This window comes from Colossoma macropomum, unplaced genomic scaffold (genome assembly GCF_904425465.1).
Source record: "Colossoma macropomum unplaced genomic scaffold, Colossoma_macropomum, whole genome shotgun sequence".
Taxonomy (NCBI): domain Eukaryota; kingdom Metazoa; phylum Chordata; class Actinopteri; order Characiformes; family Serrasalmidae; genus Colossoma; species Colossoma macropomum.
Genome location: NW_023494796.1, coordinates 7,917,121 through 7,937,875, shown reverse-complemented (window position 1 = coordinate 7,937,875; position 20,755 = coordinate 7,917,121). Strand labels below are relative to the sequence as shown.

The 20,755-nt window shown below is 38.5% G+C and overlaps 1 protein-coding gene across 3 annotated transcripts in view; it reads left to right on the top strand.

The window, feature by feature from the left end:
• Positions 1-20,755, top strand: part of tbc1d1 (TBC1 (tre-2/USP6, BUB2, cdc16) domain family, member 1) — an 88,116-nt gene that overhangs the window by 11,380 nt on the left and 55,981 nt on the right. For all 3 annotated transcript variants that reach the window (XM_036583740.1, XM_036583738.1, XM_036583739.1), the window contains exons 2-3: positions 14,130-14,441; positions 15,851-16,045. In XM_036583740.1, the coding sequence (XP_036439633.1) occupies positions 14,130-14,441; positions 15,851-16,045 (507 nt within the window). The remainder of the gene's footprint in view (positions 1-14,129; positions 14,442-15,850; positions 16,046-20,755) is intronic.

Sequence of the window (20,755 nt, the reverse complement as noted above, 5' to 3'; positions counted from 1 at the left end):
CCATTGCATGGTGTGCCCACATGTTAGTTTGTCAGACAGAAATTGCAGCCTTGTCTGCCGTATAGGCTGCGCACTCACCTTAAGGCATTGGTGTTTCATAGTAGCAAAGTATAATATTTCCTCACAAAAAGAAGAAAATGGTGAGATATTCTAGACCTGTTAAAACATTATATCAGTTACATTGTATTGTAAGCCTACATGTTTTCTGTCTTCCCCCACTGAAACATAGCAAGTACCCAAATAGTGATTTCAGTGTTCTGCGCCTTGAGCAATCAACCAAGTGCTTGAGTAGCTGGGCTTAGTCTGCAGTTTGTGCAATGCTAGTTGGTGGGATATATACTTCCATTACTTGTTACAGCTACATTAGCCTGATAACTCCAGTGCAAGACACGCTGGAGGATCACTCGGTGGCAAAACTCAGTGGAGGATCTCCGTCTCCTTTTTTAGCTTCTTTTCTGGTCTTGGTTTTAGTCCTAAGCTAGGCCTAGTATTGGTTTCAGCTTCTCTTGCACCCAGACAAGGTCATTAATTGTCGCAACAAGTAAGGCTGGTTTTTGGGACAGAAACAGCTGTTATCAGTCAGTGATCACAGCACGACAAAAATGTGGCGACTGCAACTTACAGCATGTATGTTTACTGCACTCTGAGCTAGATGGAATGGCCTTTAGGGTTATTTCATAAATTCCTGACAGAAGCTGAAGCTCATGCTGAAGCGCTGCCTTAGAGAAGGTGTGGTGCTCGTAACAGTCGTGCTGTTTTGAAATGGCTTAATGATAGAATCAGCATCTGTCATCTGTTGATGTTTGTTTGCAGGTTGTTCTGTTATGGCCTGTGACTTTAAGCAAATCGTGCTGTAAATAAAGCGGAGTGAATGTCTTATAGATACAGAGCTGCGGTTTAGCTCCATATCTACTCAGCTGTGATGAGAGATAGTGTGGCTTGCCCATATACAGGAAGCCTTGTGTGCCTGTGTCTGTTTTATGATGTTGTTACAGCAGTGTGTGAAAAGAGTTTGAATAAATTGATGACTAATTAAAGGAATACTTGGATAGAAAATGTAATTTGCCAAGACCTGTTTGGTGTCTGAGGTTTGCTTCGTTAGTTTTGCTCTGGAGCTTTAAGTAATGTAGCTAATAAACAGTAAATGCTTCTAGCCTGATAAATAGCATTGTGCAAACTGCATGGCTATGTCATTACACGCTTGCTTATGTGTTCAACTGGGGTTCACTCCCATTTTAGCCCTGATTCGGAGTCTGGCTGAGTTTGTGCCGGTTGGCTCTAGTCTGCAGATTTTGAGGCAGTTGGGAGAGAAAAGCAAATCTGATTTTTTTGCCTCTCAATTGAGTTTTAGACCAGTCAGAGTATATCAAATGTTTGACTTATACTCACTCTGAGCATAATTTCGTAGTGTGTACTAGTCAGTGACTCAATTTGAATAGATTCCTCCAACAGCCAATGAAAACAGAGAGTCTGAAAGAAGTAAATACAGTAAGTAAACAAAGAAAAATGGCATGTATGTCTAAAACTTTAAACTACAACACTAATCACATCCTTACATTCATGACCCTCATTTAAATGTTCTACTTACGCTTTGTTTCTTTACTGTGTCTGTACAAACACAACAGTAACACCAAGTAATGGGAATGGGAATAAATAAAAAAACCATCAATTAACCTACATGTGTCTGAGTTTTATATGTAATGTTGATAGAAAATAGTAGTGAATCTTCTTTAGGCACTACTTTGCCTTACAACACTCTGCATGTATCTCTCCACTATGTATATATTGAAAAAGGCTTCAGGCAAAGACTACCATAGAACAATGGCAACATATTCACAACAATTTTGTGTAAAAGCTTTCTGTGATGTCTGTGATGTAAATTTTCGAGATGCTTTGGATGTAGCATTTTGCACGAGGCCACTCTGAAAGACTCTTAATGATTAAATTATGCAGAAATCTTAAATAAACGCTGAAATTCTTATTTAAACAGGGCCAGTTATGCTCTCATTTAACCTTTTCAACTCCTTGAGACCACCGGTGGTTCCAAAACGCACTTCGTCATATTCTTCATAACTTTCATATTTCATAAGCTTCATTCAAAAGGTGGGGGTCGTATGAGAGCTGTAACTTTCTTTTTTCCAGTTAAATAGATGGGTAATGTAATTTTAAACCAGTATAATAGAAGAAGCTGAACTCAATCTTTTTTGTCTATTGAAAGTCGACCCATTTTTCCACAAATCTGGGCTATAAACTATAAACAGCTGGTGTCTCTTCAGTGATCTACTCTGTAAAAATTATTTTTATAAAATAATACAAACAGCGTCAAAGATTTTTGGCTTTCAGCAGTAAATTGTAAGCAAATAGCAATTTGTGTATGATCATAAAACACATGTTCTGTTAATTTGAGGGAAGCTTTAAAAAATAAATGAATAAAATAAAAATTTACATTTATTTCATGCAGTTACTGAATAATTTGCCTTACGATTTGGTCACGTAAATTCAGATAGAAAAACCAAAATATACCCTGGTCAGTAAGAGGTTAATTTTGTGATCTGCTGACAGTAGGGTGAAACTTCAGACTGCTATGCTACATAAAGCTTGTGTAGCAGTCATTCAGCATATTGATGGCACCCTCGTTTGTTCAGAAAGTCTTATTGCGAGGCAGTTTGATTTGAAAATGATAACATATCGTGATATAGCCCACCCCTGTTCATACCATTCATTTTTCAATAGGTATCATCACCTGTTTTTCACCTGGTGCTTGAATAGACAACCTGATCCATTCTGTAGAATCTGACTTCTTGAATTTGACCTGAAGTGATTATAGACCCCACGTTATTGGGTTATGATCTGAAATTGAATGGGCTTTAGGTGTTTGCCTCTGTTCTGTCTTCACAGCTGGTCTCTGTTGTTGTCAGTCTTGTTTGGTCACTACAGCCAATCGGATTATTCCTTCACACTGCAAGCAGCCAATCAAATTACTGGCTTGTTCTCTCTGACTGGGCTAAATAGATTAGCGAGGGGAGAAACAGATCTGCAAATTGAATGAGAGTGAGAGATTACTGCCTATTATGAAACGTAATTATGCTCAGGACTGAAAAACAGCCTTAATGCCGTTTTAGAACATGCTATTTGGAGTGGTTGTCTAATTGGAGAATGTGTCCAAAGTTGTGTTCACCTGTTAGGTTTGTCTTTATACAGTGAAACTTTCAAGCTAGTAGTTGCATGGTGTTGCATAATATTTTTTGCAACTTGACAGTTACACAAAACAGTCTCAGTTGCATGCAACAAATTTGCCTACTTCACTCGAAACCCAGCTTAGCAGCTCATATTTTTGATGCACAGTGTCAGTCATCCATGAGGTGTTTTTTTTGTTTGTTTTTTTTTGTTTTTTTTTACATATTTGCAGCATCTTCATATATTTTTTTCAGCTGTCATTGCTGTTTAGCTGTTTTTTCCCCATATCTATATTTCTGTCTTTTATCTGTCTAATATAGTTCTGTGCTGCCTTTGAAAATTAATGTTAAAGTAGCTGTTATAGTTGTACTTGATGCCTTTCTCATCCTAAAAAAAACTGGAAGTTTATTCTGTAATAATGTTCATCCTTTAAATCCCAAAGGAATCTGGAGCTCTGAGCAAATTTCAGGGGTCTTAAGAGAGAAGAAAATTAATGTAGCTATGCAGATCACATTAAGAACAGGCTATCAAAGAATAAACTGTGACTCAGGAAGCTGTTTAAACAGCTGTTAGCTTTAGCTGGCTAGTTAAACCAGAAACAGAAATGTTAGCTTTGAAAGACTCGTGTTTGTTGTTGTGGCTCAGGAAATGGACGAAATGAAAAACTGTCACCTTGAATAAATGACTTCCTTTTCAACTGTCCAGTTAAATGATCTTTTGTTTTATTTTCTTGTTCATTGACTGGACGACATTGACTATTTGAAATGGTCATTCAAGATGATCAGGTGATGCGTTATCTGCATTTTCATTGGCTGTTTAATGAGACTTGTTCCACAAAGTTAGGACATTAGCAACTGTTTTGGCTGAGTTGCAGGAAACTTGTCATTGTGCAACTAAAGTGCAATTAGTTTCATGTCAGTTTCAAGCTACTTGCATGGAGGTTTCAATGTTTGAAGCCAGCCTTAGATTACATGCTGTGCTTGCCTTTGATGCATTGAACTTTGCCTGTATGATTCATGATGTTTGTTCCAGAAAAGTTACAAACACTTATTGGGTGAACGTTTTCATGTAGGCAGTAGTGTGTCAGTGACCATTTCAAGGAAAAATAGGCATACATGTCCATCCGCACACAGGCATGGTCACCTGTTTAGTGGAAGGGTGTGCCTCATCTCATGTTTCTCCATTACTTCTGATACAAAGCTCTCATTCAGGATGGTTTGTGTGTGTGTGTGTGTGTGTGTGTGTGTGTGTGTGTGTGTGTGTATAGACCCTTTCACCAGGCACTTACTCTGGAAAACTGGCAGTGGGTTTTCATTAAATGTCATCATTTTGGATCCTTTTAACCTGTCTAACAATATTATTTTGTACAGTGCTCAATGTTTTAAATAGGCAGATCAGTGTTCCTACGTAAGCTAACCAACATGGCAATGTTTAATTACATCAGTGTTTGAGCAGCAATAAGATTAACTAACACTGATGTTTACTGTTACTCTGGGGAAACGTGTCAGTGTTACCGATCAACACAGTCGCCACACAGAGCCCTGCTGCCAGTCCACAATCTACTTAACATTAGATAACTAAGGTAACTCTACTAGTTTTTATTTTACTTACAGATAAAGTTGCATGTTTTCTCTCCGGTTTGCAGACTGCTGTTTACCTTCTTTAAATTCGTACTTCTTGCCAGTGCTGACACAGCAGGCATCAGTATCTACTTTTAACGTAGACAGCACCACAAAACAAACAAACGTCTTTTGGAAATTGTGGAAAATTTATGTAAACACCTTAATAAGGACTGATACCAACATCCAGTCCATCTGATACCAACCGAACAAAAACTCTTAGTCACTTCAGACATTCCACCTTGGCGTATTCCCACCAGACATACATTTTAGCTCTTTCTCTAATATGGGTGGAGGCTAAAAATGGAGACAAAAAAGTCAACATTTGCGACCAATGACTTTACTCTGTTTGTGTGATATAATATTGAGATACAAACATTAATATAGTGATTTTTTGTGAAATAGGCTATAGATGGACTGCATTGTCCTACCATGTACACCCACACCTCCTTTTAGCTTTAGTGTGTTCTCAGCGTGTTTGCTCAGTACTCTGTGCACAGTGTGTTATTTTAAATGAAACAGCGTTATTGATAATTATCTGTAGACAAAGCTGTGTTTTGGGACTACGTTTCATGTAGCAGGTTGGTCGGGCCAAGCATTTTCATACAGTGTGAGTAAATAAATTGTAGGCTTTGTTCGTACAGTGTTCTATTCAAATGAACAGTATGATTCACCAAAGCACAATGTTTCTGAAGTTCTGCTTGGCTGTAGAGGATATTCAACTGCAGCTCAACCAGCCAAACAAAATACTTCAGCTAGACATTATGCATTAGCCTCGGATGTGATGCTCCTGTCACCGTGCTACAGAGATTGTTATTGAAAGAGACGGCTGAGGATCAAAACTATGAAACGTACTTTTCTTACAGCTGTACAGAAGCGCTTTTCTCCACTGCATCGCTACTCGATCCAGAGTAACTAATGTAGTATAGCTTGCTAATGCACTTCATTTAACATGAGCTTTTAATAATTTAACTGTTAAGGTACATTGCACTTATTAACACCAACAACTACTTAATTCTAAATAGGTAATTCTTTATTGTATCGGGCTCTGTATCGGTGAGTACCTAAAACATGTTCATACTCAGTCTGAAAAAATGGTATTGGTGGGTCACTGCTCCTGACAGATTGTTCTGCTTACCGCTGCAGAACGTTGTCGCTGATGGTGGCAGAATTTTCCATTGCAGCTCCTTTAAAACAATAGAATGTCTGGTTTGCTGTCATCTGTCATCAACGTGTAAACACAGTATCAGCTGCAGGGCTGTCACCATGCCTGTGTTTGTGTGGATGTATGATTGTATTCCATCATATATAGAATACAATCATACATCCACACAAACACAGGCATGGTGACGGCGCTGCAGCTGATATAATATGATGATATTATATTTCTCTTTCCTTCTCCACGTGTACGACTGAGATTTTCATATTTAAACTCCACACTGGCGGTAGATGAAGCGTAGAATAAATTAAACTGCTGTGTGCTTGAATGCACGTTACCTTCCCTCTGTAGACAAGACTCGGCAAGACCCAGCTACCATCTACACCCACTTTCATTCTCTCTCTCTCTCTCTCTCTCTCTCTCTCTCCCTCTCTCTCAATGTGGCTTTCTTTTTAGAGAGATGGTATCAGAACCATATTGATGATCAGAAAATTGTTTAAAAATAAAATTATTGGCAGTGGACAGATGTTCAGATCTGGGTAATATTTCAAACCAACATTTGATTATTTGTGGAAGAGCAGAATGGTGCAGCGATGCTGGGCTGCTGTGCTGAAGTCTCTACATTTTATTAACTCTACTGCATTTGTAACCATACACAAACTCTCTGTAATGCTAATCCAGGTGGATTTAGCCCCAATTTCTACATTTTCTAAATATTTGCATATCGACATTGCTGATATGAAAGGATATGTATGCTCAGATGCAAACGTTTGGGCACCCCTGGTCAACTGACATGATTTGTTGATTTACTACACTAACACATCCTCTACATATTAACACACTTCTGCACATTTTAATGCACAATTACTGTTTATTTGGGAAAAAAAATGGCCTGTGCAAAATATATGGCACATTTTATATGTTATGTTTTATTTTTCCCCAAAATATTAAAGTCAGTAAATAAAAATTTCAGGGGTTTTTTTTCGCCACTGTTTAGTTTGTTTTTTGTAGCCTATAAAGGATGTGTTAACTCTGTAATGTCTCCTCTCTCTCACTCGCTCCCGCTCTCTCTGTCTCCTCTCTCCCACTCGCTCTCGCGCTCTCTCTCTCTCTCTCTCTCTCTCTCTCTCTCTCTCTCTCTCTCTCTCTCTCTCTCTCTCTCTCCCTCTTGCTCTCGCGCTCTCTCTCGCTCTCACTTTCTCTCTCTCTCTCTCTCTCTCTCTCTCTCTCTCTCTCTCTCTCTCGCTTTCTCTCTCTCTCTCTCTCTCTCTCTCTCTCTCTCTCTCTCTCTCCTCTCTCCCTCCCTCCCTCCAGCATTATTACTATTATTCTGTCTGGGCATGTTTTTCATCCACTGTGATTAATTTGACAATATATTATAAAAAAATATTTTTGAATTTGCTCCAACAAAAATATTATCAAAGTATAGATCACATCAGAGTAACTCTTAGGAATTGTTTTTTGCCAACTCTATTGCAGTTGCTGTGTCTGCATGGCTTTGGCTTTGGACGTTAGCTCAGTAGCCTGAGTGATGTCATCTCAGAATTGTGATTTAGTGAAATGGTTTGGCCTCTGTTTTAAGCCTTGGGCATTTTTCCTATCAGTTCCCACCAGAGCAGACTTTATTGTTTTTCCTGTTTTTTTTTCCTGCATTTTTTAAAAATAGAGCCCACTTGGCCTGAGAATTGTATTTGCATCAGTTAAAGGTTTATTAGAAGGAATAACTGAACACATCTTCAGAACTGAAGCTGAATCAGCTCTCACTATGTTGCTATTGACTGTTCTCTCTGACAGAAAGTTATTAACAGGCTTAGAATCAAAGTTGGATTTCTGCGACATCTTAGATTTCACAGAGTATATCAGTCAGTGAGGAAAAGGAAGTTCCAGTAAGGATTTGTACATTAACATCTCCACAAAGGAAAAAGTTAATGGGTAGCTTTAATATAACTTCATCACTGCTGTTGGAACAAAACTTTGTGTGTTTAAAATGATAACTTTACAGGAGAAGCACAGAAAATGACCTTAATTTTAATATGAGTCAATGTAACCAGACTGTTTCCCAAGTCCTTTTGGGCCCTTTATTTTGGTCCATTCATCATGGAATTTACACACAATGTAAAGGGCAACAGGTACCAGCTGGAACTCAGTTAATATACATTTTGCACATTTTACATTTTAGTTATTTTAACCATGATGATGTTTTGTGTTCACGTTTACCAGTTCAGCTTGTGCAACCAAACACTGATTATCAGCAGTATTTCTGCTGGTGCTGATAAATCTGTGGGTTAATTTATCGGTTGTGCGCTACTATGTATATGTAATAGGTTAAGAAATACAATTTACCATGTCAAACCAGAGTTTCCTCTGCCATGGATCACCCATCCACTAATCCAGTCAACAGTTTGTCTTCTCCTCAGCAAACAGAAAGGCACACTGCAACCACAACAGCAAGACACTGATTGTTGTCGTTGGTGTTTAAATGTTTACTTTTGTGCAAATTTAAACCAGAAGTGTTAACTGGGCCTGCTTGTACTCATGCTAACCTGCATGACTAAAGTTTTGGCTGATATATTTATCCTATATTTAAAATTTTAAAATGAGCTCTTTTTTATTGAATGGAACTGAATCAGTCTGTTACCCCACAGGAAAAAATGCACACCTAACAACATCACATTACAGTGTGAGTGGGTGCTGTTTGACAATAGATTTGTTACAGGATTGGATCGTATTCATTCTTTTTTCCAGCTCATATCCAATCCAGCATTTTCTCCAGCCTGGTATTGATGTCCGTCTAGAATCACAACATTTGAAGGTATTTTGTGGAGCCTAGGCCCGTAATCAAAACAGTTCCTGGGCTGTACACCAGCAGTAGCCCTAGGAGGGTTATGTAGGCTAGGCTAGATAGCGATGACCGGTTAATACACCAACCATACCAACCAGTGCAGCCTACTAACAAAATTTGGCAACCCATACCGTGCTATATTTCTCCAATTTTTCATTATTGCCCAAAACATATCACAAAAAATTATGTTTTGTTCTTATGATACACCTTTGCTGGTCTAAAGTGCTTAGTATAAGAGGCCACAACTCCCATCGGCACGAACATATCATTTCCAATTACTGACTATGATAATGGGGCTGAGTAAGTGATGTTTAATTTAGCTATAATAATTGTATTCAGCTTTACTTTTTCATTACCCTGTAATGAGGAAGTGTCAGAATGTACAGTGCTCATTCAGAACATGCTGCAGTAAATGGGGTGTTGATTTTAAAAATATTAAAAATATGTCAGTGATAGAAATACAAGTTGACCGTTTAATCAGTTATAAATTTGAAAAAAAAAAAACTATCAAAATCATCTAATTAAAATGATGTGTTAAAGGCTAGAAAAAATGTGCTTCTCTGTCTGATCAGGATTGAGTGGATGTTTCAAAGACAGCGATGTAGCCACAGCAGCGTAAACACCTACATGATCAAATGGTGGGCTTTCTTTTGTTTTTGTAAGGTATTTTCTGGCAGCAATTAGACTTTGAATCTGTGTGAAATATTGAATTTTGGAAGTAATTATAACATGGCATCTTTACTTTCTTACAAAATCTCAGCGTCAGCTTTGTAGCGCATGCTTATAGCACATGCTTGTAACACATGCTCAGTGTTTGTCTTGAAGCATATGACATCAAATATTATGAGGTATTATTACCCCATAAAGCGCTGACATGCTCGTGGGAATTTTAGAACTTTTTTGTGTCTTGCATGGATGGAGATATTTCCAAAAATGCTGTTGGTGTGTGTGTGTTTTTTAATCTAACAACAGAAAAGTGATGGGGATATTCTGATGCTGTATCAGGTTAACTAAATATATCAGGGCTCTGACGGCTGGACCATGTGCTGAAAAGTCAAAGGTGAAATATTGTCTCACTGAAACTCCAATGAGGATTAAGGAGTTTACCAGAAATAGATAGATGTACGCATGAAGGAGCTGACCTTTGAACAGTACAGAGGTGGACGCACGTGTTTTAATGCTGAGCTAAAATATTGGTTGTTTGTCAGGGGTGGGAACCTCTAGGCATCTCACAATTTGATCAAATTTCGATTCAGGGCCCCACGATGCAGTTATAAAATAAATCACGAAGCATCTCGATATATCTTGTTCTTAAATATAACCTACACTGTGATTTTCTTCCTGTGTTTGTCGTTAATCAGGGTTTGGACAGATCCTGGAAAACCGGGATAATCATAGAAAATAGTGCAGTACTGAAATGTCCTTGAAAAATGTTGTCAAAATGCTTGAAAAGCCACAGAAAGAGGAACAAACAGTTTGAACTGAAGAAAAGCACAGAAATCAATAGTTCTAATAAGAACTTTTACTGATAGTTTTTAGGAATATCGCTGCTTACAACCACACCAGCAAACTGCAACTCAACTTCAGGAGCCAGTGGATTAGCACCCAGCAGTAGCACTCTGAGCTCATGTTGTTGAGGGATACTGCTAGCATTTCAACAACACTATCAATGAGCCTCATTCACCAGTTTCTTCTTAATTTTTTTCTTAAATTTATTCTTGAGAAGAAATTTCTTCTGAAGAACGGTTGGTGAATGAGGCTCAATGTCTTTCTAGGTGATGCTATTACGCTATTACGTGATAAATATTTTCATCCTGTAGCAGCCCTGCTATAGCTAGCAGTCCACCTTAAATGTAGGAATAAAATGATATGTTAGTTTAGTTTATGTTAGCTACCCTAACTATGATTTTGGGACTTTTATTTTCTTGTACACTAAAACATTCTGACCTATTTCTGATTGCAAATGTGTGAATTGGTAAGAACTTCCATTTTATTCCTCCTCCAAGCCAAGCTCTGCCAAAGTATACTACTTTACTAAGTTTCAGCCTGCTCGCGAGTTCATTTAGCAGAGTGGGAAAACAGAGCATATGTAAAAGTTGTGAATTGATTCAGAATCAATCACAATGCATTTGAGAATCACACTCATTCAGAAAAACCTACCATGCTGGAGCACTGTAGCCCATGCAATACTTATCAACCTCTGCCCCATCCATAAATTGAAAGGGACCACCATAGGAACCCCTGCTTACCAAAACCCAAACAATATGTGTTCAGTGGCGGTCCATTGGTGGTCCCTTTCCATTGATAAACGAGATAGAGGGGGGCAGGTAAGTAGTGTAACAACAGATGAGCTACAGTCAGCAATTATAAATCTGAAAAGTATGGAAGGCATTTCTGGTGCAAGGTGGGTTTACCTAGTAAGAAACTGGCAACTCAGTGTAGATGCGCAGCCCTTATTACCACACACACATTCAGTTGACAAGGGGTTACATTCTTGTAATTCATTTCGTTGCATACCAGCTCGTCTCTGTGTTTCTGCTGTAAAATTATTACCATTTTGTGGCAGTTGAGTAAACGTTCAACCTTTTACAAACTCGCACATCCAGCCGCTTTTGGGTTCAATCATTGATCCAGGGAAAACAGACAGGAAAACACCTTAATATCTTAACTGCGCAGAAAAAGTCACATGATTTACTGTTAGCGTTTCCTACTCACTCACAGCAGCTGGTAAAGTTAACTTTATTGGACGCTATGATCTTCACAGCATCTTTAAGATGATTGCTTTATGGTGGTTACTCGTGGAATGGAAAGATTTGTTCACACAAATACACATACACCATTTCTGTGTGCAGTTTCAGTGGTCACTTTTTCCCCAGAGTCTCTAAACTACTGCTTCATGTAAAGAGCAATACTTCCTCACTCTCTTAGTGGCTGTTTTCAGCAGCATGCTGGGTTTATTCGTTTATTCTACACATCAGAGTTTTGCTGTTTTTGAGGGATTCTGCTGCTTTTTTTTTTTCCTAATTTCTGTGTCTTTAAATGGTTAAGATGTAAACAAAGCCATTCAGAGCCATGCTCTGTTGTAGAAATACAGGTTCAGAATTCTTCACAGTGGTGATGATGGGAACCAAATGTCTGAAGCATTTAATGCCTGTAAAAACTCCCTCACAGAAAGTTATTGCATGAAATGGTTATGAATATACTACCTGATGCTTGAGACATTGTTTTAGGATTTTTAAGACAAGGTTTTAACCTAAAACATATTTTTTAAAAGCCAATCATGCTGAAGAGGTCTATGCAGGGCATGCATTTACCACTTTTTTACGATCATCAACATTACATATAAAGCTCAGAGGGCATGTGTAGGTTCACTGGCGGTTAGATTTGGCTATATTTGTGTTGCAGGTGTTGTGACTCTTGGTTCCTATCACCACCACTGTCAAGAAACGTTTTGTTGGTAACTTTTTGTACAATGAAGCATTTCACACCAAACCTGGTTCCTCAAAGGCTACGTTTACACTGCAGGTAATAGTGGCCCAAATCTAATTTTCTCACCAAATCCGATTTTTTTTTGTTTGGCTGTTCACATTATCTTTTAAATGTGACCTGTATGCGACATCAGTCTGAACAGATCAGCTCCTAAACCGACCCGCATGCACAAAAGAACAATGCTTCACATGGCGGCTCGTCCAGAGGTAAACAGTCATGACGGCCAGTGAACGCCAGTCACTCCTGGAGCTTTCAGTTTCATCTTCGCCAGCATCACATGAGCGAGTTTAAAGTTCCAGTGGTTGACAGCTGGACTCATCACCCAGAATGTGTTCAAGTTTGCCGTAAAAAGGGCTCGTTATTCGGCCACGGCCACTTCTGTGGTTCATGTCCTCGGATTCTTTAAACTGTTCTCTGACTCTGCAGCCTCGGGCTCCTCCGGCTGCGTTCGGCCGTTCCGTTCGAAACCTCTTCGAGCACGGAGCGGTTTGATGAGTCTCTTCTAATGTTTTAGTACAGAAACATCAGCCTAAATGTTTATGAGTCTCAGCAGCGCAAAATTATAACAAATGTCGACGAATGAGTTGGACTGACGTAAAAGTCGCATGAATTCCGATCTGGCTGTTCAGACTGAGTCGCATTGCCGCAGATGGGATACGGATCAGATTTCCGTACCACATATGAAAACTTCTCTCACATCGGAATTGAAAATGACAGATTCAGTGCGTTTTTTGCTGCTCACACTGACACACAGATGACACATTGGTGTCACATTTGAAGAAAAGGTTTGGATTTGGGCCACTTTTACCTGCTGTGTAAACATAGCCTAAGTGTCTTTCCTGGTATGAAGAGCAGGTTTTGCCTAAATAATGATTTAACTGTTTCTTTTCCAAACTGTTGTTAGAAGCACATATTGACACTCATTTAGCTGAGAGGTGGTTAAAATGGGTTAGAAATTTGCCAGCTGGTGGTGGTAGGAACCAGGGGTCATGATTACTACATGACTTTATTTAATATCCAAAACTGCCACTGGTAGATTTCCATACTTTTTATGTTTTAATACTTACTTTAATACTCACTATTGATAAGTGTGAAATAGTGGTAAATCTGATGTTTTCACATCAAGCCACTTTAAATGACTTTGTTTACTTTGTTTAACAATTTAATTACGCAGAAATTTTAGAAAAGTCAGTGGAATGTCCTTTTAATCACCGAAAAAGGTTTGAGTGCTCATGAGTGCAGACATATCAAGTGAATAAAATGCATAGGCTTTGCTATTTTTCTCAATCTAGCATGGCTGTGAATATTTGAAGGGTTTTGTTCCAAAATGCATTATGAAATCTAAAAAAAAATGAATTGTGAATCTGTTTCTGTAAATTAACATCAGCCATTTCTTTTTTTTTAACATGTGTTTTTGACAGTGTTCATTAGCTGCTAATCTTTTCATATACTCATTATATTCAAATTTATTACAAATGAATATGCAACATTTTGGGATGGAAACTCTTTATATGCACATAGAACAAGATTTTCCTGTACATCAATCTGCTTAAACTGACAAAATGTGGGGTGAATTTATATTTAAAACTTTTTGAAAAGATAGATGTGCCCAAACTTTTGGTGAGCAGTGTGTATGTCAAAAAACTAGCTTTGCACAGTACTTGAAATTCGCTTTTGTCAGACAAGTCACAGAAATTGCAATATGTAACAAGACAATCAACTTAAACCCTGCAGCCTTGATATCAAAATGCAGCGTGATGCTGCTGTAGTTGTCCGCCAAAAGTTGTATTATTATTTTTTGCTTGTTTGTTTTTATTTATATAAATAAATCTTCTCATTTCAGGTGCCAGAAATCATCAGCACTATCAGGCAGGCCAGTAAAAGCTCTGCCCGCCTGGAGGAGACACCCACAGCCAAGTCTACTGACAGTTACCAGGACAGCAGTCGCCATGACGCCCCCTGCTCCATGCCGGCCGGCGCTGACGCGGCGACAGCCTTCGCTAAAAAGTTCGAGGTGCTTTTCTGTGGGAGGGTGGTGGTGGCCCATAAGAACGCGCCTCCGGCCCTGATAGACGAGTGCATAGAGAAGTTCGGCCGAGCCAGCGTGACAGGCTCACTGGCCGCAGGCATCAGACGGGCTTTCTCACTCACGCAGGTGAGCATCAGACTTTCCTGAGCAAGACCCTCAGGCAGCTTTCAGACTGTTCGACCAGAGTTGCGTACTTGTGAGCATATCATTAACACCAGCATTATTAATTAGCCGTTAGCAGTAGCATTCATAAACCATAACCATTGATTCCTTTCACATCTGTGAATTTACTTGCGCACCAATAATATGACCATTATCTGACTTCGGCAGTTACCTGATTATGTGAAGTTGTCGAGTAAATAGAATGTTCTGATTTCTTAGATCAGATTTATTGGATGTCAAGAAGTTTCTCTGTTTCTTCAGTGTGTGTCTACTGTTTATGTAAGTTTCTCCATTGTCACATTGTCGGGACCAAGGGCTATCCCCTTCAACCCCAGGCCTCCAACATAATATTATGAATAAAAAAGAAATCTTTTAATACCAGCTAAACACTTAGACTTAGAACAGTTATTAGTGTAAGTTCTCAAAAGATGAAAAGAAGGAAAGAGTCTTCAGACGCTGAGTTTGTGGAAAGAGGGAAAAAGGCTTTTTCTTTATTACAGCATCAAGTGGCACAGGGTCTCGAGAGACCCAGCCGTGCAAACAGTGTTCTAAACAGTTTATATACCATCTGGGGTGATTTGATATCCCCCCACCTTACATCTCAAATTTTGATATTAACTTATTCTCTAATAGGTGCATCTTATTGTCCATCAATTTGGTCATCGCATGTTGAGCTCACTCCTAAAAACTGGTTTCACCCAGTTTTTACCAGTCTGCTTTACCTTTCAAGGTCAACTTGCCCCTCTCTTCACTGGGTCAGTAGGTTTACACAGGCCTGTCTGTGAACCCAGAGGCTTTCCAGTGTGTAGAATCTCCTATGCAGACAGACTAAGGCCGACCCTTTGTGAGAGAATTAATATTCTCTGTTGGCCAATATTACCTATTTGGTTATTGATTACAATATCTAATCTATTGATTACTGATTAAGGGAATATTTATTCAAAATCTCCGTCAACATGCTGCACTTTTACGAGTTTATAGAAGAGTTGCTGTGTATTTAGAAAGAAATCGGACTATTGAGTAGAATCTTTTCTCAGATAAAAAAAATTGCCAAAATCCTATTTTCTGCAGTTAAAGTACTCAGCTTTATATGTGAAACATTTTGCAGTAGACTTTGTCGCTAAACAGTTTTACACAAATCCAGCTCTTCAGGTGCTTTATGAGCAAGTTTAAAGCAATAATTTGCAATGTTGGCTGATCGACTACGTTTGCGATAAGCAGAGAACTGTAAATTTGGTTCTTGATGATTTTTTTGGTTTAATTTCTGGTTTAAAACCTAACATTTTAAAAAATGCAAAAGCAAATTGATGTGCATCCTAAATGAAGCATGCAAGCCTGTTCAGGTGCTCTAATTGTGTCATTCTGTGCTGCAGGTGATGAACGGAGGGAGCGAAGTTGGGGAGGCAGGAGGGAAGAAGCCTCTGTTTTTCCGGAGGGACCCCAGTTTCCCCTGTCTGCAGGCGCTAGATGAGAACGGCCTCTCTCCTGAGCTGCAGCGCAGATCTGCTAACGGAGCTGCTGGAGTCCAGCCTACAAGCCTGCAGGAAAACAGGACCATGCTGTTTACAGTGAGTGCATACAGACATACAGTACTGTTTAAAATTTTAATTCAAAAATATTTTTTTTCTTGAACAGCTTAATATAATATAAACATATAGAAGACTGTTATCCAATGACAAAAAAATTGAAGAAACAAAAAATCTGAATGAATTACACTGTAGCCAGTATTTGTGCGGGACAGGATTTGGCTAAGAGAAAAAATGAGGGGGGTGTCTTACACTTCTTTATCCAAGTTGCTCAAAACTGAAGAACAGCTGATAAAAGTGCGACCTTGGGAACATTTTATACCCTTGTTGTAATGTCAGCATTCATCACACTATAAAAAATGATGACTTGGCAAGTGAAATCATCTTAAATGTAGCCATCATACATTTTTATATGTATGTAATGTTGCTCATTTTGAGATTACTGAAATTTTATTCAACTTCTTTCCATTTCTTCACTTTTTTCTTTTTTAAGTTCCTTCTTTTCATAAACTATAGCCACAATTGACAAAAACATGGTTGCCGGATGCCAAACTGCGTACAAATTAAGAGTACAGCACAAGTTAATGTTCTGGGTTTGCCCACCTGACAGGATCCACCCTAAGATATATATAAAATGAAATTGAAATAAAACAGACTTAAACTGATGAATAAAGGTTGGTATTAAAGACCTTTCCAACATTAAGTAGTGGTATAAGTTAGCCATTTCCCCCAGTTCTTTTTAACAGTATTTTTTTTAATCTTAGAGCAGAGGTGAGGTTTTCCATTTCATAAATTTCATAAACAATCTTTTCCCACTGTTTAGCTGTAGGGCGGATCTGGCTGGAGCTATTTACCATTGATTGCCTTCTTGCAGTTGGCTAAAAGCACCTGTAGCAAATATCTACCCCTCCTACCAGACCATCTGGGATGTTGCCCGAGTATAACACTGAACAAGTCTTGGGCATACCCAAGTGTTAAATATTGTTAATGTGAAACCCAACCTGTTCCCAGTAATTTTGAATTTTGGTACAGCCCCAAGAGTCTGACCCATATCAGTGGAACCACAGTGTCTCCAGCAAGGTTGTGGTATACCAAGCTGCATCGATTTAACTTTAGGTGTAATAAAAAATTGAATTGGGTTTTTCAAGCAAAATTCACGCCACAATTCCAAACTTGTGGTTGTAATTTGTGTTTTCCACATGCTCCCCAGGCCTCAGCGGATATATTAGCATTAAGCTCTTGTCCCCAGACGTCCCTGATATATTTACTTGACTCAATTTTTGAATTCATTATTCCTTGATATAATATTGAGACTGTTTTATTAATGCCCTTAGGGTATGCCTGTACTACACAATGGGGTATAGGGTTCTCTTCCATTTAAGAATCAGAATCTTTAATCTCTTCTAAGTAGTAGTGGTGATGTAAGTATCTGAAAAAATCTTGGTTTGCCAAGCCATAATTGTCTTTGAAAAGATAACAAGTCTTGAAAAGATAAAGCCCCCTTTTTTATCAGTGTACAATAGGCAGTTCAACTTATTTCTTGACGTTTTGACTTCTTAAGTAATGTTATCTAGTGAAATTGTCTTTTCTGATTTTTGGCTGAAAATTGCAGTTGAATATTCTTAGAACATTCTTACAGCAGTCCCTAAAAGAGCTCTTCATACCAAGGAAGACACTTTAATGAACATGAAACTGGGTGTTGAAGAGTGCATTGAAGAATTTTAATGCTAAATATACCTATTGGATTAGCATATAGCTTCTTTATTTTAACAAAACCTTTGCAGGTATGGGGATGACTTAAGTCATGATGAAAATTTTATAAAGAAAATTCATAAAGGAAATTCAAAGAAGGCCCAAGTGTTTGATAGGCAGTACACACCTCTTTAATGCAGTTCTTTTTTTTTTTTTAGTTTGTCCTGTACTGTGCTTTATTGTTGATATGAACTTACCATTGAGCAGCTATAGACCTTTCTCCTCAGTTCCTGTTTGTGTCCCAGAGATCTTGGCCAGATTCTCTCCAGACACAACTTGGCCTTTTCATGCTGATCTACAACCTGCCCACATCATGTCCCTAGCCATTAACCTCATTGAGGAGAACCAGAACACTGGTGTGTTTGATCGTTATTGAGAGGCCCATTTTATTTTCTGTCTCTGCACCATTAGAAAATGCCATCTGCCATTGTGTGAACATTTCATGACAAAATGATCAGTAAAAATCATTTTGTTGCTTCAGAACATGTCCAGATATGGTTATGATGTGCATAGTCTCACATTGTGACGTTTTGTGTTGTAAAGTGTATTTAGAATTTACAGTACATGTGGAGTGGGAGGATTGTCCAGCCTTTGACACTGCTATGACGTTCTAGCTCTGGAAAACACATTGAGCATTTCTAATGATCACATCTGTACTTACAGATGTTTACTGCATCCACTGAAATTGCTTTACCCCACATAATAATGAACCATAAACTCTGTTCTGCTCTGTCCATTTTTAGACTGGCCAACTCACTCCTCACAAGATGAGTTCACTTAAAACAGCCAACCTAATTAAACTCAGCAATCACACAATCACGGGAAGGCCTTACAGTTCCCTTCAGACTTCAGACCATACAGAGAACCCTGAAACAGAGAATAAATTGTAATAAGGTAAAATACAGCTCTTGTACATTGAAATGGTGAACACACTCTAACCTACATGAACTAATAGTAGGAAATGCTATTCAGAGGCAAAAAGCAAAGCTTTATAATATGACTGACCACTGAGCAATAAGAAACAATAATAAATATACCAACGGACAAACCCATACAAGCACAAGCATGAGAAAATCTAGCTTCTCCCTTCCTTTACTCAGATAAAACCTGTAATTCAAATGTTGATTTCCATGTTTTTGGCAAAATTTCAACAAATAAGCCTGCCCACCTCTTGTAATTAGGCCTAGAGGTGGGCAATTTGAGTACAATTTATCGTATAAATTGTATTGTCATGAAAACAGTACAGTTTTCTGAGTGTATCGTGGATATCGTCAGTACTTAAAGAACACTGGCCACCTGCATGTTTGTTTACAAATTGAGCACGATAAGTCCGGTTTAAGCGCAGTACAGTTTGGTTAATGTTGAATAAAAATTATTGGAACCAGTTTTTGATAGCAAATTTAACTGTAACAGTACAAGTGCACTAGTCAAATATCGTGTCATATATCTATTATGTTTTTGCCATTTCACCTCCTCCTAGTGAGGATGACATTTTATTGTTTTAAAAATGAGGTTATTGATGCTAAGCCCCTGTGTGTGTGTGTGTGTGTGTGTGTGTACACAATATTAACACACTATTTTTTTGAAAACTTCTTGTTTTGAAAGTTGCTGCGTTTGTGTTTCTTCTCTTTAAAAGGTGAACACAAAAGCTTGCATGCTAATAGCTCCAGTTGCGATTAAAGATGTAACTGAGGGCGATGTCAATTTTTAACTGATGATGTTGGCAATTTTTTCATTGACATCAGTTTTCCTACAAAATAGTAAATGGGCTAAAATGGGCTTAGCGAAAATGTCAAAGCAAACATCTGTTGTTATGTTACTTCAGTGAGTCAAAGGTAAGACATCAGTGGACCATAAACATTTTTATGTCTGACGTGACAGTATGTTTTTGGCTTTGATGGTTAGGTTTAGGTTTTCAAGTTTGCTTTGTAGTTTTTCCTCATCTTTGCACACCTCAGCTGTCTGATTTAATCAGTCATGTTAGCTTCTTTGGGTCCACCTGCTACTAAGGCTTTAGCCTAGGATGTTTAGGGTTTTAAGGACATCTCAGCTGTTCAACTTATAACATACTTTATAGTCTTTATAGTTAAGGGTGCTGCAGTGTTTGTTGTTATATGTGAAACTAAGTGTTCTGGTTGATTGCCAGAATGTGATAATATTATCACAGGTAGGAAGCATTGTAATAAGCAGGGTGATGACTGCATGGCTGTCAGGAATAGGCTACAACCTGATATTGTAACACTGTAGGACGCTGTATCTAGCAAATTAGCTGACCCGTTTTTTCACAGGCCTACCTGAAAATGTATTTCTGCCTACACCACTGATGTGCCTTAAAATGAAATTTTCAATGAAAAATCAAATTCAGATGATTCCCCCTTACCTTAAACATACACTCAATGCCAAAAATTTGGTGTTAAGACCACAGAAAGCTTAATATTTTGCTAATTTAGTTTTGGCGCAGTTTTTTGCATGGTAGGGTAGTCAATCGATTAGGTTTTACTGGGGCTATGAAGCCAATCTAGCTAAAAAGTAATGGTAGCTAATACAGCACCAGTTAGCATCTCTCTCTCTCTCTCTCTCTCTCTCTCTCTCTCTCTCTCTCTCTCTCTCTCTCTCTTTATCTCCGTCTATCTCCCTGTCTATCTCCCTTTATCTCTCTTTCAGTCGTTGGGGCTGGAAACCAGAGATGTTTTGTTGCTTTCTTTATTTGTCTTCTCTGTCCCCGACACCCCGCCTCCTTTGCTGGAATGTGGGATAGCGTGACAGTAGGTGAATTCCTCCTTGTGTGTCAGGCTAAAGGACAACTTCTAAAGCTATTGGCACACCGACCCAGCATTCTCCAGCAGACACAAACTTTCTAATGTTGACAGCTGCCGTTTGAACATTCAGTAAAAGAAACTAGCGCCAATGTTAAGTGGAACACAGTGATTAAATTAAATCCCCATTCTAATTTTATGTGGGGAACATTCCGGAGGCTTCTGAGTGACCACACACATACGG